Source organism: Salmo salar, chromosome ssa25, assembly GCF_905237065.1.
Source record: "Salmo salar chromosome ssa25, Ssal_v3.1, whole genome shotgun sequence".
Classification (NCBI taxonomy): Eukaryota; Metazoa; Chordata; class Actinopteri; order Salmoniformes; family Salmonidae; genus Salmo; species Salmo salar.
Genome location: NC_059466.1, coordinates 18945660 through 18964022, shown reverse-complemented (window position 1 = coordinate 18964022; position 18363 = coordinate 18945660). Strand labels below are relative to the sequence as shown.

At 43.6% G+C, this 18363-nt stretch overlaps 1 protein-coding gene across 1 annotated transcript; it reads left to right on the top strand.

Annotated features, from left to right (window-relative positions):
- The first annotated feature begins 358 nt into the window (after positions 1-358).
- On the top strand, positions 359-18109 carry LOC106586316 (rho-related GTP-binding protein RhoE). Its single transcript, XM_014173485.2, has 5 exons — positions 359-662; positions 939-1026; positions 13914-14020; positions 14816-14950; positions 15733-18109. The coding sequence occupies exons 1-5, from the start codon at positions 513-515 to the stop codon at positions 15979-15981; spliced, it is 729 nt and encodes a 242-aa protein (XP_014028960.1). The 5' UTR covers positions 359-512; the 3' UTR covers positions 15982-18109.
- The last annotated feature ends 254 nt before the right edge of the window (positions 18110-18363 follow it).

The window sequence follows — 18363 nt, the reverse complement described above, 5'->3', positions numbered from 1 at the left end:
TGTTGTGCCAGCCTTTCAAGTATTTCTGAATTCCATAATGGACCGTTAAGTAACTGTATTATTACCTTATCTTGAGGTTTCCCACTTAATCAGCCACAATGATAATGACTCTTTTGTTAGTTTTTTACTATGGACATTTGCTAGCTTCTTTTCACCTCCAAACACATATTGCTTGTCCTCTCCTCTGAGAGCATGGTAAGGGAATACCGACAAATAGAGGGCGCTGTTCACGTGGTAATGTTGACGTCTCCACGAGGGAGAAAGGGGCGGACCACTACTTCATCAAATGACAGAGGCAGCTGATTGGTTTAGCACCTCGTATATAAACCCCCTGTGTTAGTCGCTTTGCATGAGCAACAGTACTTTACCGGTGTGTAGAGGACGTTGCTGGCAATATCAACAGCAGTTTACCGGTGAATAGAGGACGCAGCTAACAATATCACAGGACAGTAGTGATTGTTATGGGGATCTGATTTTGGTGCGGTGCTTATCTATAGACATTTGAAAAATCAATGAAGGATACAGGATCTGGTCAAAAGCTTTCACCGAAATCCGAGATGGATCCTAACCAGAGCGTGAAGTGTAAAATCGTTGTAGTTGGGGACAGTCAGTGTGGAAAAACTGCTCTACTTCACGTCTTTGCAAAAGATTGCTTTCCAGAGGTAGGACTATTGTTGTATGTCGTTTGGATGAGTTGACTAATTTGCGTGTTTTGTGCCATTTACGAGTCGTTACCCAAGAGATAGTGTTGGCAAAGGATATCATCTGAACTTTTGTGCGCTTTTACGCACAGACCAAGTGATTCAAATTGACTGCTTGCAGAGTTACAGATAATCACGATGGATAATGTGTTAGTGTTTTGAGTACAGCTCATCTTGGTATATTGGATAACGTGTATGATCAACATAATGATGTATTGCAAATTCTTTATTTTATAGAACTATGTCCCAACGGTGTTTGAGAACTACACAGCCAGTTTTGAAATCGACACGCAAAGAATAGAACTCAGTCTCTGGGACACTTCAGGTGAGAACTTATTGAATTATACTATTTAATGTCTATTTAATCTCTACAGCATTCTATCTTGAACCAAAAATATAAAGGCAACCACTTCATCGATTTTACAGAGTTACAGTTCATATGAGGAAATCAGTCAATTAAAATACATTAATTAGGCCCTAATCTATGGATTGCACATGACTGGGAATTCAGATGCATTTGTTGGTTAGATGTTTTACAAAAAAAATTACCTTCACAATTGGCCTCAGGATTTCTTCGTGGTGTTTGTGAATTCAAATTGCCAATAGATCAAATGCAATTGTTTTTGTTTAATTTATGCCTGCCCATAACATAAACCCACAGCCACCATGGGGCACTCTGTTCAATGTTGACATCAACAAGCCATACACATTTATTTAACTAGGTAAGTCTGTTACGAACAAGTTCTTGTTTGGAATGAAGGCCTAACCTGGATGACGCTGGGCCAATTGTGCACTGCCCTATGGTACTCCCAATCACATCTGGATGTGATACAGCCTGGATTCAAACCAGGGACAGTAGTGACACCCCTTGCACTGAGATGCAGTGCCTTAGACTGCTGTGCCACTCGGGAGCTCAACTGGTCTGCGGTTGTGAGGTCGGTTGGATGTACTGCCAAATTCTCTAAAATGGCATTGGAAGCGGCTTATGGTAGAGGAATACAAATTGAATTATCTGGCAACATCTCTGGTGGTCTCAGTCAGCATGCCTGCAGTCAGCAATTGCACACTCCCTCAACTTGATCTGAAGCGTTGGGACATTTTAGTGGCCTTTTATTGTCCTAAGCACAAGGTGCACCTCTATAAGATCAAACTCTTTAGTCAGCTTCTTGATATGCCACCTGTAAGGTGGCTGGATTATCTTGGCAAAGGAGAAATGCTTACTAACAGGGATGTAAACACTTTATTTTTTTGAAATAAGCATTTTGTGCATATGGAAAACTTCTGATCTTTTATTTCAGCTCATGAAACATGGGACCTGCACTTTGCATGTTGCGTTTTATATTTTTGTTTAGTGTACATAGACATAAGAGCCTACTAATACTGCAGTACAGGGCACGAACCTGAATGTGGAATTTGGACTGGCACGGTGGAATGTGAGCGTTGCCATGAATTAGTAAACATATCTTCACCACATTTAAAAGCTTGTGAAAAATCAGACTGTGCCCAGCTTAATCTTAATTTGACTGGTCATAAATGCATTAAACAAGCCCAGTAGGTGGCAAGGAATATCCAGAGTTTAAACTGACACTGCATCCTTGCAATGTTATGGACCACCAGCGTGAGGATGTATTGAACACATTTAAATTGAGATTGAATTTCTCTAGTTGGCTTTGAATGACGGAAAGGCCAGGAGTTGAGGTAGTTTGGCTTGGGAATGCAGTGGAGGGGGCATTGTTACAGCCAATAAGAAACAAAGACAAACAGGCCTGGAGCTCTTCATCAGTGCCTCACACCTGCTTTGACTGTCAGTTCCTCCAAACGTCACTCCTCCTCCGTAGGTAGGCTACTGGTCTTCCATTGCCGAACATGTAGCACCCACCAAATTGGCACTTAAGAACAGTCTCTGCCTCCTCTGCCATCTCTCGACACGGCATACAGTCCTTGTTGTATTTATTCCGAACATCTTAAACTGAAAAAGCATGGGCTGCGTTATTTAAATCCAAACCGTCGTCTAGTGAGCTCTAATGTGTAAGCCAAAAATTGACTTTCCATCACAATTCTTGAAGTCTGAGAGTCAAGATGTAAGTGATCAAACCCCAGAGCAGTGAAAGGTAAAAAGCAATGCTTAACACTTCAAAATAACACATACAGTCTGCAATATTTACAGAGCTCTCTAGGTGACCTTGTGGTGCCATGGCAACCACTGATTCAGGATGCAATGTCCACATCCTCTCTCTCCACTCAGATGTGTAACAGATGAAGGCATTTGGTGCTCTCAGTGGAGGCACCAGCTAAGAAAAGATGAATAAATGGTTATTAAATAAACACTCAATGTTTATGTAACATCTTTGTTTTTTAAATTCATAATTTAGAGACTTGACTGCAGTAGCGGTGCATGGGTAACTTTAACTGGGGAAGCCAAAAAAAGCCACATTACAACCGGTTTTGTGATAATTGCATCGTTTGCTACATAACCTGTTAGTTCATATGCCATGCGACTAAAGGCTGAGACCATAAGACAGTGGCAGAATAAATTCAAACTTTTGTTTTATCACGACTGGAGAGCGACTGTCTGAAGTCCACAAAGAATATTGCATGTAACAACCAGTTACATGACCTATAGCATGGTCAAGCCAGTTAATGTTTCGGACATTTGCGGACCACTAAACAATTATTGATTTAGAACCACAGAGTTGCAAAGAAAATATGAGCTGCCTCCACTATTCCAGCACCCTTTCAACTTCAACATCAAATCACTCATGCTTAGTCTAATACAGTGACAACTGTTGCCTCACCCTACTTGTAGAGAAATGCCAATGCCGTCCTCTCTTTAATGTTGAGGAAACGGTCTGTCACACAGTACACGCTTATATATTTTTTTTGGTCCTAGGCTACCTGGCTAAAATGCTTGCTCGCTAGCCTAATTTCCATTTCATGGGCAACGATACCTGGATAACATTAGCCTTGTACAGCTAGGTACAGTGCCTTCAAAGTATTCAGTCCCCTTGACTTTTTCCACATTTGGTTACATTAAATACATTTTAAAATAAGGCTGTCTTTTTTTTTTTTTTTTTTTTCAGCCATCTACACACAATACCCCATAATGACAAAGCGAAAACGGGTATTTGTGTGGATCTCATTCCTCATTTACATAAGTATTCAGACCCTTTGCTATAATACTTGGAATTGAGCTCAGGTGCATCCTGTTTCTGTTGATAATCCTTGATGTTTCAACTTGAATGAAGTCCACCTGTGCTAAATTCAGTTGACTGGACATGATTTAGCGTCTGCTAAATGACGTAAATGTAATTTGGATAGGCACACACCTGTCTATAAGGTCTCAGTTGACAGTGCAGGTCAGAGCAAAAAAGGCCATGGTCTAAGGAATTGTCCGTAGAGCTCCGAGACAAGATTGTGTTGAGGCACAGATCTGGAGAAGGGACCTAAAGTATTCTCAGACCATGAGAAACAAGATTGAACTCTTTGGCATGACTCTTTGCCAAGTGTCACGTCTGGAGGAAGCCTGGCATCATCCCTACGGTTAAGCGTGGTGGCAGCATGCTGTGGGGATATTTTTTTAGTGGCCGGGACTGGGAGACTAGTCCGGATCGAAGGAAAGATGAACGGAGCAAAGTACAGAGGAATCCTTGATGACAACCTGCTCCAGAGTGTTCAGGACCTCAGACTGGGGTGACGGTTCACCTTCCAACAGGACAATGACCCTAAGCACACAGACAAGGCAGGATTGGCTTCAGGACAAGTCTGAATGTCTCTGGAGAAACCTTAAAATGGCTGTGCTGCTACACTCCCCATCCAACCTGACAGCTTGAGAGGCTCTGCAGAGAATGGGAGAAACTCCCCGAATACACGTATGCCAAGCTTGTTGTGACTTGCCCAAGAACACTCAAGGCTGTAACTGCTGCCAAAGCTGTTTCAACAAAGTACTGAGTAAAGGGTCTGAATACTTATGTAGATGTTATATTAAAAAAATTGAATACACTTGCAAAAGTTTATAAAAGCCAGTTTGCTTTGTCATTATGGGGGTATTGTGTGTAGATTGAGAGGGGGAACTACTTAATCAATTTTAGAATAAGGCTGTAATGTAACAATGTTGATGTCAAGGTCTGAATACTCTCTGAATGGACTGTACATGTTGAACTTCCATCCTCTCAGGCCAGGGGCATAATGTATGAATTAATGGGCGACTCTGAACCAACGTTTATAATCATTGGTCAGTAGAGAGAATTAATCCCTATCTCCATCCATAGCTAATTTTAAGAAAGGGCCAATTTTATCTAGCTAGCCACCAGAGGACAACACAACCAGATACAACAATTCAAGTGTCTGTTGCAGTGACGCCAAATACAAACGGGCTTCCCTTGATTTTATTTTTCTGTTTTTATACTGCTCAAAAAAATAAAGGGAACACTTAAACAACACAATGTAACTCCAAGTCAATCACACTTCTGTGAAGTCAAACTGTCCACTTAGGAAGCAACACTGATTGACAATAAATTTCACATGCTGTTGTGCAAATGGAATAGACAACAGGTGGAAATTATAGTCAATTAGCAAGACACTCCCAATAAAGGAGTGGTTCTGCAGGTGGGGACAACAGACCACTTCTCAGTTCCTATGCTTCCTGGCTGATGTTTTGGTCACTTTTGAATGCTGGCGGTGCTTTCACTCTAGTGGTAGCATGAGACGGAGTCTACAACCCACACAAGTGGCTCAGGTAGTGCAGCTCATCCAGGATGGCACATCAATGCGAGCTGTGGCAAGAAGGTTTGCTGTGTCTGTCAGCGTAGTGTCCAGAGCATGGAGGCGCTAGCAGGAGACAGGCCAGTACATCAGGAGACGTGGAGGAGGCCGTAGGAGGGCAACAACCCAGCAGCAGGACCGCTACCTCCGCCTTTGTGCAAGGAGGAGCACTGCCAGAGCCCTGCAAAATGACCTCCAGCAGGCCACAAATGTGCATGTGTCTGCTCAAACGGTCAGAAACCGACTCCATGAGGGTGGTATGAGGGCCCAACGTCCACAGGTGGGGGTTGTGCTTACAGCCCAACACCGTGCAGGACGTTTGGCATTTGCCAGAGAACACCAAGATTGGCAAATTCGCCACTGGCGCCCTGTGCTCTTCACAGATGAAAGCAGGTTCACACTGAGCACGTGACAGTCTGGAGACGCCGTGGAGAACGTTCTGCTGCCTGCAACATCCTCCAGCATGACCGGTTTGGCGGTGGGTCAGTCATGGTGTGGGGTGGCATTTCTTTGGGGGGCCGCACAGACCTCCATGGGCTCGCCAGAGGTAGCCTGACTGCCATTAGGTACCGAGATGAGATCCTCAGACCCCTTGTGAGACCATATGCTGGTGCGGTTGGCCCTGGGTTCCTCCTAATGCTAGACCTCATGTGGCTGGAGTGTGTCAGCAGTTCCTGCAAGAGGAAGGCATTGATGCTATGGACTGGCCGGACTCCCCAGACCTGAATCCAATTGAGCACGTCTGGGACATCATGTCTCGCTCCATCCACCAACGCCACGTTGCACCACAGACTGTCCAGGAGTTGGTGGATGCTTTAGTCCAGGTCTGGGAGGAGATCCCTCAGGAGACCATCCGCCACCTCATCAGGAGCATGCCCAGGCGTTGTAGGGAGGTCATACAGGCACGTGGAGGCCACACACTACTGAGCCTCATTTTCACTTGTTTTAAGGACATTACATCAAAGTTGGATCAGCCTGTAGTGTGGTTTTCCACTTTAATTTTGAGTGTGACTCCAAATCCAGACCTCCATGGGTTGATAAATTGGATTTCCATTGATTCTTTTTGTGATTTTGTTGTCAGCACATTCAACTATGTAAAGAAAAGTATTTAAGATTTATTTCATTCAGATCTAGGATGTGTTATTTTAGTGTTCTCTTAATTTTTTTGAGCAGTATATAATTATTTTTTTTATCAAGGGAGGCCAAATGCTCATTGGCTTCCCTTGTGTCCAATGCTACAGGCGTCAACAATGTCATACTCTCTTGGACCAGACAGCGTCAGATGGCCAACAGAGACAGAGGGGTGCTGTTTCGCTTGCTGTGACGCTTTCTCCGGTGAAATGCATTCAGCCTGGCTTCCATGAATACATGCCACTGCTGGACTGTCAGCAACACCCCAAATCAAATTAAACACACCTTCCCCAGTTCAAACACTGTTTTTCCTGAGTAAATAAATGCTGACACATTGCTTACGTTACATTTCTTGGTACAAAATGCCCACATCTAGTGGTCCCTGGGGTATCTAACCCAGCCGCAGATCAGAAGGTAATTGCCTTCTATACAACAACCTCGGAGTACTCCAGCCTGGCTGGATGATTGGGGGGGGGGGTTACTACAGCTGCACCATTGAGAGCATTTTTGACTGGCTGCATCACTGCTTGGTATGGCAACTGCTTGACATCTGACCGCAAAGCACTACAGAGGGTGGTATGTACATCACTGGGGCCAAGCTCCCTGCCATCAGGACCTCTATCAGAGGGAGGCCTTAGAAATGGTCAAATACTTCAGCTACCCAAGTCAGTGTTCTTTCTAATACTGCACGGCAAGCGGTACCATGCAAGTCTGGAACCAAAAGGACCCTGAACAGCTTCAACACCCAAGCAATAAGACTGAATAGTTCACCAAATAGCTACCTGGACTATCTGCATTGACCCTTTGCACAAACCTTTTTTTACTCATCACGTGCTGCTTCTAATGTTAATCAGTCACATCTATATGACCTTTGATACACCAGGGAATATGTTTGTTTTACAAAATGATAAATGCTTATTTTAGGAGAAACCATTCATGAGAAATATTTCTGTCCAGCATTACAAGCGGCCTGATATTTATTATTCTGTGTCGTTGGTGTTGCATTAGTGCCCCAGTAGTTTTTATTGTTGGGAAGTATCACAGGGCTGCTAACCTTTTTGAAGAAGGCAAATCTCCAAGCTATGTGAATTTCATTGCCCCCTGGGCACAACACCTAGAAGGGGGATTCGGGGTCCTCCAGGAAAATGTTACTTTAAAAAAATAAAAATGCTAACAGGACGGATACCTGATCGTCCTCGCAGTGGCAGACCACGTGTAACAACACCTGCACAGGATCGGCACATCCGAACATCACACCTGCGGGACAGGTACAGGATGGCAGCAACTGTGTGTTCCTGGTATAACTCTCCATCAGTGCTCAGACTGTCCGCAATAGGCTGAGAGGCTGGACTGAGGGCTTGTAAGCTTCTTGTAAGGCAGGTCCTCACCAGACATCACCGGCAACAGCGTCGCCTATGGGCACAAACCCACCGTCGCTGGACCAGACAGGACTGGCAAAAAGTGCTCTTCATTGACAAGTTGTGGTTTTGTCTCACAAGGGGTGATGGTCGGATTTGCGTTTATCGTTGAAGGAATGAGCGTTACACCGAGGCCTGTACTCTAGAACGGGATTCTTTTTTTGGAGGTGGAGGGTCCGTCATAGTCTGGGGCAGTGTGTCGCTGCATCGGACTGAGCTTGTTGGCATTGCAGGAAATCTCAACGCTGTGCGTTTCAGAGAAGACATCCTCCTCCCTCATGTGGTACCCTTCCTGCAGGCTCATCCTGACATGACCCTCCAGTATGACAATGCCATACTGCTTGTTCTGTGCGTGACTTCCTGCAAGACCGCAATGTCAGTGTTCTGTCATGGCCAGCGACGAGCCCGGGTCTCAATCTGGGACCTGTTGGCTCGGAGGGTGCGCGCTAGGGCCATGCAAGTTCACCTGCAAGTTCAGAAATGTCTGAACTTGCAGGTGCCTTGGTGGAAGAGTGGGTTAACATCTCACAGCACTAACTGGAAAATCTGGTGCAGTCCATGAGATGCGCTGCAGTACTTAATGCAGCTGGTGGCCACACCAGATACTGACTTTTTGATTTTGACCCCCCCGCCCTCCCTTTGTTCAGGGACACATTATTCCATTTCTGTTAGTCACATGTCTGTGGAACTTGTTCAGTTTGTCTCAGTTGACTCTTATGTTCATACAAAAATTTACACAGGTTAAGTTTGCTGAAACTAAATGTAGTTGACAGGACGATTCTTGCTGTCATCTTACCCAACTTACACAATTTGATGTCGAGTTGTGATTTATTTATTCCCCCCCCCACCATCTCTGCCTAGACTGTGCATAATACTAATGTCAAATTTTAAACTGAAGCATTTAATATCCCACGCTTTATTTGTATCACTTATTTAAAACTGTCCATGAATGGCTGCAAAATACTTAGCCTCAAATAATTAAGACACCAGATTTAAAATATGTGATTTGTACTGGGAAGAAGTGTAATAATAAAATAAGTGGGGAATAACAGTTCTTGCGAACAAGCTAATGACCTTATTTTAGCCCCTTAAGAATTAGAATTGTTCCACTGATCAGCCTAAAGTAAATGGTTACCTGGTCTTTAGCTAATAAATTCTGTCTGCACCTACACCCTAACCAAATAATTTTTCTATTTGTCCCCGCTATTATTTGACTTGCGTTCACAATCTGTTTTGACAATTATTTTCATAGTTACAAATCAGGTGACCCTACCAAGCTTCCCTGTTTGGCACTAGTAGGTCTGTCTGCTGCCTTCATTGTCACAGCCTAAATGCCAATACCCCAAAGAGGTGACTAATGTAAGTGTGGATTAAATTGACTTTAGTACAATGATGACAAAATGCTGCATTCTGCAATGGGAAGAGTAATAGCAACCTAATTTTGTTGACAACATTGTACATTAAACTGCGCTAACATGCTACTCTTTAGTTTCATAAACTCTCAGCTCCATTCATCTTAAGAGGTGTTTCTTTAAAACATGCTTCCAATCCCCTTGATTCCTTACATAACTAAACCGATTATGCTTCAATGTGTCATGGTTCAATGCTGTGGCAAGACGGGACAATGATGGTGGTTTCAACCGGGAGATTAAATTGCGGATATGGATTTCAAATCGATTTTGGAGCACAGTTGAAAAGTTAACGTGCTGACAATATAATGGACTAATGGTACTTTTCAATGTGTGCTATGAGGGGGGTCAAATGCAAGTCTCAGCCAATGCGTGAGCTGGCAGCTCTGCATCACCTGGGTCATCACTATACTGAATATCAATGGCTCTGGGCCTAGCTATTAGTATGTAGAGCAGATGGTTGTGCAGGTTTCTCCACTCTGTCTGTGTTGTCTAGCAGCCTCCGGCTCACCCCTACACTGTTCCAACCTGTACATATTGAATTGGGTCATGTTTGGTATGAACCCATCTTCTCACCCTGTGCTATGAATGTGACTAGAGCCCTACAGTGGACGTGTCCATAAGACCTAGCAGTCAAACAAGGAAATTGCTCCAATTGTTTTCCCACCACTTTATCAGTTGTGGATTTTAGAAACACTTCAAATAAGGGCTGTGTTTTGTGTTTACCCTAGCGAGACTTTTTATGAATATATTTGGCTCTGTTTAATCTCAGATTCGAAAATGCTAATTAGCATCAAAGTACAGGTCATGCTAGACTACAAATCCCTGTAAGCTCCTGCATGTCTAGCTACCTTGATTCAAAACAAAATATGTATTGAACATTTATCACTGTTCCATATTTTATTTAACTAATTTCTTTTTATGCATTTGGTATTGTACAGAGTACTATCCTAGTAGCAGTCAGATATTTATAATGTGCCATGAATACTAGGCTTGTTCTTGCAAGGAAGCTAGCTACCTACCTAGATATTAGAAACCTACCCTTATTTTGACCAGATCCTCTTCTGTTTCAGCCAGTGGAGGTCTATCTAATCCCTTATTTCTGAGCCATAAATAAAACTTAAACATTGAGGACAGCATTTTTTGGGGGGGATAATGTGGTGGTTTACACTGTGTGAATGATGGAAGAATCCTACCCCAGCTGTAGGTCCATTTGAGTGTGTGTGGTCATTTAGGCCTGCACATCAACCAGTACTGGGACCAGTAGAGACTTGGGATGCTTTTGCTCAAAGTGCTGCTTGAATGTGTTCGGGTCTGCATCTATAACGGTTAAGTACCTAATGGAGGAAGCTAATCTGTGGCTTAGATTGACTTCAAAGTTGACACAAATGATAAACTAAGCAATACGATGCCACAAACTACACACACTACATGACCAAAGGTTTGTGTACACCTGCTCATCGAACATCTCATTCCAAAGTCATGGGCATTTATTAAGTTGGTCTCCTCCTTTCATGTAACAGCCTCTACTTTTCTGAGAATGCTTTCCACTAAATATTGGGACATTGCTGCAGAGAATTGCCTCCATTCAGCCACAAGCATTAGTGAGGTCAGGCACTGATGCGGGACGATTAGGCATGGCTTGCAGTCGGCGTTCCAATTCATCCCTAGAGGTGTTCGATGGGGTTGAGGTTAGGGCTCTGCAGGCCAGTCAAGTTCTTTCTGTATGGACCTTGCTTTGTGCACAGGGGCATTGTCATGCTGAAACAGGAAAGGGCCTTCGCTAAACGGTTGCCACAAAGATGGAACCACAGAATTGTCTGGAATGTCATTGTATGCTGTAGCATTAAGATTTCCCTTCACTGGAACTAAGGGGCCTAGCCTGAACCATGAAAAACAGCCCCAGACCATTATTCCTTCTATCTTTCATCAAACCTTACAGTGTTTTGAAAACTGTATTTTGAGCAAACGTTCTCACATTTTGAGTTTGAAACCAGACTGAAGTTGATTCAATGTACCAATAGTTTTTTTTTTCATCAATGATTTAGTTACTTTTCATTTTCTCGGATTGTTTTGAATATGTAAAACAAGGCAGTTCCATGCGCAAGCCAAGAATATGGCGGGGTTCTTTTAGAGGTATTCCCACAGTGAAAGATGTCTCCATATCACCGGTCAAAGACTGTTACCTTTAGTGTTTTAGAGTTCCCTGGAGACCCCTCTCACCATTTGAAAACAAGTCCTCCATCTAGATTTCATGTACAGTTTCATTCTAGTGGTCCGAGGGGGGTAAAGGTCATCCATGCTCTCTATTCTATTTCCGGTTACACACAGACTGCACTGTAGCACTTGATCTTATTCCCTCAAGTACATGGGATATGAAACAAATGATGGTGTCGCTGTCCTTGGGGGGGCAGTGGTTCTGTTTTGAGCTGGTCCCTGCTGTCATCAGGAATGGGTAGAATAAAAGATGCCCCTTGTCTCTGCTTGTCAGACGCATTGTGGTAGCCTGTCTTTTATGGACTCCAACTGGGATCTCCTTTTAAGCCCTCAGAATAGTTCCATCAGAATGGCTCCTTCAGTCTGATAGCGGGGGTGTTTTATTCAAAGTAGGGGGTAGAGGGATGGGTGTGGGTGTCTGGCTGGCTCTGGGGACTGAACAAGGCCTTAGGGCTGCAGTGAAATGGGGCTAATGCGCTGCTTGTCAGTCCATCGGCATGGCTGTCCTTTCCTTTTCCTGGGCTCCTGTATAACGGTCTGGATCCCTAAAGTGACTGCTAGTCGATTCAGTAGCAGAATCGTAAAAAAGCAGTACCTTCTCTGGACTCCTCCCCTTTCCTGGTGTCATCACTACGCCAGTTGTCTGTGTTCAATTGACTGAGGAAAGTCTCCATGAGGCAATGTATACTCTTTTGGGCGACTCTATTTACTGTTAAATATTTGTCTTCATTCTCTACCTGGTCGCAGTCCCATAGTTCAGTGGGTCAGAATGTTTAAAGCCAGAGAAGGGCTGCCAATCGTCACTCAGTTTATCAGCTTGGTCAGACCGATCCACACAGACCATTTTTTAAAGTTTTACAAAAGCAAATCTTAATCACTGGACTAGAGCGGCCCACCAGGCATAGATCAAACGCATAACAAGAAGCTTATGAACCTTGCCCACCAGACATGAGAAATTACATTTGTCTTGTCAGTGTAGATTTGGTCATGGAAACTTGAAAGCAATGGAAGATTTGTCAAACACCACCATATGCTGGCGTAGTTCTTAGGCCTACTCAGTACAAACAAGCTCTTCCCTCTGTCTCCAAAATAAGATTTTAGCATGACTTGCTGTTCAGGGAAATGTAAGTTTTAAATTGGATGTAACATTCCGGCCATGTGTTTTCCATGAAATGTCATTAATGTACAAATGTATTTTTTATTTTTTGGTATCAAGTTTAGAATTCATGTTTGAGGGGGAGAAAAGCTGGCTATGCATGAAATGATTTAATCTACATTCCATTTTCAGAATAAGGCTTCACTCCTAACCCCCCCATCGCTGGGAACCATTCCTTGAGCTGTCCTCGTTGAATACCGAAATGTCAGTGTAGCTGCTTCAACCCCCCCCCCAGTCCTCAAAGGATCTCCCAGACATAATCTGAAAAGAATAAAAACACAATCCCTGGCATAGCATTCCAAAGGTGGAAGCGCAGATGTTCCGCTGCCAGTCATCAGACTGCAAATGTGTTGGGTTTCAATGTGATAGTTAGTCAGTACATGCTCTGTGTGCTTTTCCAAATTCAGTTTGTGAAATCTCATGCATCTTGCTTTTTACATGTCGTTAATCAGATGCATAGTTTACGAGATTAGCATACCACCACCTTTCTTGACTTTGGCGACTAATCCGGACAATTATATTAGCATGCGCTGTGCAATAGAATTTAGGAAATTAAAATGCATGTGGAAAGATGCTTCAAAAACTTGCTGAAAATGTATCATTCCAAATTTAGAACGCAAATTAGATTGAATCCAAGCTGCTCCTAATCACAGTTGCCCCACTGCATTCTATGTAGCAAGACAGTCAAGTGATTGACACTGTGTGGGATATGTGATGTACAGCAGTGACCTGGGACTGGAGTGACTAATTCGTTTCTTAGATGGAGGGGGGTTTCTCCGATTACGCTATCTGCTCCGTATTACAGATGTCTCCTGTCCTAATTCTGACTGTGGGTTCCTGGCTGGGTATGAATGGAGGGCAGGGAGCGAGCAGGCCCACAGGCAGTGCAGCTGAAATGATGACACAAGCGTAATAATTTATGGATGTGCTGGCTCAGTGAAATGGTGTTAGGGAGGAATTTTGCCTGGGTCATTCTAACATTTACAGTAAAATCTGTTAAGTATTTAGTACCTTTGAGTTATCTGAGTTAAACTAATGTTAGTTGATGTAAGGAATAGTGCAGAGCTGGGATGTGATTTCTTTTATTTTTGACCAGGTTTTTACTATTGTGTCTTTGCAGGATCTCCGTACTATGACAATGTGCGACCGCTCTCCTACCCAGACTCTGATGCAGTCCTCATCTGCTTTGATATCAGCAGACCAGACACCCTGGACAGTGTACTGAAGGTGAGCATTTCATATGTCCTGTAAGTTGTAAGCTTCTTCTGATTTGCCCCTGAATTAAGTGACCTGTCCCACAGGCATTTTCACTCTGTCCCCTTGACCCTCTCGGAAAAGGCATGTTTGTGTTGCTGGGTGAAGTGGCTATTGAAAAACCCCACTGATGAAAATTACTGCACTGGACACATGAGTCTGAGAAGTAGTCCAACAGGCCTTGTTCACATGTGGCATCCCAGGCATGGCTACTCTGGGTCTCGGTGCCCTTTGACCTGTGATGGCACAGGGCTCGGTATTGTGCCAGCTGAGAGGAGTTTGGTCCAGTAAGAGCGGGAATGATCCCTCTGGAGAGAACATAATCACCAGGCTAGGCCCCAGTATCTGGACCACACACTGATCAGACTGGGCATTGTTGTGGGGGGAAATGAGAGAGCTGGAGGCCAGTTGTTCAAGGCACAGAATAAGCCTGGGAAAGTGGAAGAGGATGTTTTCCATTACTTAAATTGTGTGATACAGAGCTGGCGCTGTCAGTGACTGTTTTCAAAGATGACAGCATGATATGAAGAGAATGTGTGGGTGGTTGACTCTCTGGAAAAACTCCAGTGCCCATTAATGCAGCCCTTTGTCTAACTATTTTGGGCTCAAATGTTAACTTGAGGTTCGGGTGCATAACTTTTTGTTGAGATTTACATGCATAACTCATGTTTGGATGCCTGACACTGAATATTAGCTAAACCTGTAAAAGCACATGTGTACTAGAAGTGTTACTGATTTTCTCTCTTTTCTGAATTGTTTTCTCTATAGTGGCGAGTAGAGATCCAGGAGTTTTGTCCCAACACCAAGATTCTGCTGGTGGGATGCAAGTCAGACCTCCGCACAGACCTCACCACACTGGTGGAACTGTCCAATCACAGACAGACACCTGTGTCATATGATCAGGTAGGTGGTACATGCATTTTGCTCATACTTTAACACTCACTATGATGTGGACATACCGTAATTTCTGGACTATAAGCCGCTACTTTTTTCCCACGCTTTGATCCTCGCGGCTTAAAAAATGACGCGGCTAATATATGGATTTTCCCGCTTTCAAAAAAAAAAAACACATTCTGTGACGTGCTCAGTTTTTTTGGCGGCATGAAGCTTTCATTAAACCAATGAAATTGCCGAACGGGTTAAGGTCAAAAACTTTTTTTGTTTACTGTTTAGATTAAATTGAGCGCTCTCAAACTTCCCATCATTCTGATTACGGTAGTCATTTTGTCACCCTCATCATGGCAAAGACACGGAGAAATGCATATGATGCAGCTTTCAAGTTGAAGGCGATTGATCTGGCTGTTGGAAAAGGAAATAGAGCTGCTGCACGGGAGCTTGGTCTGGAGCAATGACTTGGTAGGCTACTGTTTACTGCAAACTTTTTATTTTTTGTTACAAGCCGTGATTCGTTAAAGCCTGTGTAAAGTTCATTTGTTTCAATGTACCGGTAGGCACCTGCGGCTTATAGACATGTGCGGCTTATTTATGTTCAAAATAATATATATATTTTTTAATTCAGTGGGTGCGGCTTATATTCAGGTGCGCTCAATAGTCCATAAATTACGGTAAGTTATTATTGGTCTAGTACTATATGCCTTAATGTGGTATTATGAAATGTGGTACCTGTAAACCTCAACAGCTATGAATACTAATAAGACTGATTTCCTGGTGTTATTCTCTCTCAGGGCTCCAACATGGCCAAGCAGATCAGTGCTCCCTACATCGAGTGTTCATCCCTGCAGTCTGAGAACAGCGTCAGAGACATCTTCCACGTGGCCACGCTGGCCTGCGTCAACAAGAGCAACAAGAACGTCAAACGCAACAAATCCTCCAGGGGCACCAAGAGGATCTCGCACATGCCCAGTAGGCCCGAACTCACCGCTGTCACATCAGACCTGCGTAAAGACAAGGCCAAGAGCTGTACAATAATGTGATTGGTTGGGGTTGGGAGACTGACTGTGGACTGTGGGAGGAGCAGGCAGGTGATGGGGACTGGACACTTTGCATAGAGCCCTCCCCCTCGACTCACACGCAAAGCAGTGAGAAGGCGAGTTAGCTCTGCACTTTAAATCAGCTTCTCCACTGGTTTGTATTGACGCAAAACGTACAAACTTACATCAAGCTGCCCTAGTCTGCGCCCTAGGAGAAGTTCACCAGGGAGACTGAAGGAAACCGGACACTGGAGCCCATCTGAGGCTTCAGAATTGGTTTTCGGGTTTATTTTTATGTCCAAGATGTTCAACAACCCTTTGACATAAACTACAAGAAAGAGATGGAAGACATGCTGACTTCTGTCGGTCCTCTCAAGCTTTCTTTACCCCAGGAAATAATGTTTTTGGTCTAGTAAATTCCATAACCTTTTGTTCTGCGATCTGGACAGGAAAAGAGCTAAAGTGGTATCAGGTTTTATCTTCAGAAAGATAATGAGAAGTGGTATGGTGGTGGATTCACCACTGAGTGACAAGATTGTTGTTTAGAAGCGAGAGTCTGCCGCTGTGTTCTGCTACAGTAAAATGGATCAAGAAGACAAATGGATCTCTTGCACTGGCCCCTGGGTCTGGCACTTACAGACAAAGAAGTTACTAAAGGACAGAAACACTGGTTCGTTCACATTGCCCATCTTCTCCCCCTTTCTCTTTTGTTACTTCCTTTATGAGTTTGCCAAATGGGATGTTTGTTATAAGCTGTTGCACACTGTTACGAAAGATCTGAAAGCCTTTTTACTATGTTTTGCTCCTTTGCATATCGTTCTAGCGCTGTTTTTAAACATCAGCATAGTCTGAACCCTTTGTTTTGCTGTTTTATCATTTACAACCGAAAAAGCTTGACAGAGCGTTGAAATCGCTCACAAAGTAGCTCTCTGGCAACGACCGATGTGATAAGCTGTGTAACGACCATGACCAATGATTTTGAAGGATGTGCTACAGTATCTCTGAGGACACATTCTACACCCCTGTTCTTCTGTCACTAGGATGACTTAAGCTGTGCTGCCTAACTCTTGCGATGCCAGGGCCTCAGTACATGTGGCGCACACCCATGCCAAGCTTAATTAAGGGCTTAAACATGGCCAGTGCTGAGCAAGCCACTGAGCTTCGGTTATCGACCCAGAAGTACATTGCACAGATCTCTTCAAGGATGTCCTCGGCTATGCAATGTGAGAGTTCTTATCGAACTCCAAGAAGGACAATGGTCTGTAAAGACAAGTCTAGTTATCAATGTTTGTTGGTTCATGACCTGTACAGTGCTATTATTGATTTCTGTGTGGAGCGCTAGGGCAGGCTACATATTACTCACTGTTCATCTCTGGTACAGAGGCACCACATTCGTAGCCTACTCTTGATTCAAATACAACTTATTTGATAATGAATGTGACCAGTACACTGGGGCAGTAGGCTAAGTCCAGTAGTTAAGTAGAACTAGCCCGTAGCTATAGCCCATGGCGGCAGGTAACCTAGCGGTTAAGAGCGTTGGGCCAGTAACCGAAAGGTCGTAGGTTCGACTCCCCAAGATGGGAAAAAATCTGCCGTTCTGCCCTTGCGCAAGACGGTTAACCCCCAACAACTGTTCCCCAGGCGCAGATGATGTGGATGTTGATTTAAGGCAGCCGCCCCCCACACCTCTCTGAGGGGTTTGGTTAAATGCAGAAGACGCATGATTGTTGAATGCGTTGTTGTGCAGCAGAGAGGTATCCCCCTTTCTCTCCACCCTCTCCAAGCAGTTGCTGTTTAACTAGATTTACATCTTTCTTATCCAACAGTTACAATTTCAGTCTTCAGTTGTCTCCGCAGCATAGTAAGTACTTGGGTGTTGTTGGTGTTGGAGAAGTCTGTTGAGCTGCTTTCACTATAGCCCCCCCAAGGCAGTATATCAGCTAGCGGGTGTAGCCTTAGCTCTCAGTATGAAAAAAAAAAAAATGTGTAAATTAAAGTTCAGAATGTGTTAGCTGTAGAATATCAACCTTTTTTTTAAATGTTTAGTCCATTTGTATGTATGATGTTTCGACAGTATTTATTGAAGTTATATATTTTCCCTTTTGAAAATAAAGTTCAATGTACAGTACAACGTCTTGAGACTTAATCTTGACATGGGTATTTTGTCAAACTGTTTGGAATACCACTGTCTGGAAATCGTAGCAGAACACATTATGAACCATGTTTTGTTTTGCTACATCCTACTCGGACTCCTTGCAGTAAAATAATCGCTTGGGATGATTAATATTCAATTAAATGTCTTATCCCTCTGGCACATTAATCTGTGAACATCATGACATGATAACCACATTTCTATTCCTGACTAGAGGGCTGCTTGATTAAATT

Bases quoted from the DNA above. Each gene is read 5' to 3' on its own strand.
- LOC106586316 (XM_014173485.2), top strand. From the start codon at position 513: ATGAAGGATACAGGATCTGGTCAAAAGCTTTCACCGAAATCCGAGATG. The intron at 1,027-13,913 runs GTGAGAACTTAT...GTGTCTTTGCAG, and splicing joins CAGTCTCTGGGACACTTCAG to GATCTCCGTACTATGACAAT. The intron at 14,951-15,732 runs GTAGGTGGTACA...ATTCTCTCTCAG, and splicing joins CACCTGTGTCATATGATCAG to GGCTCCAACATGGCCAAGCA.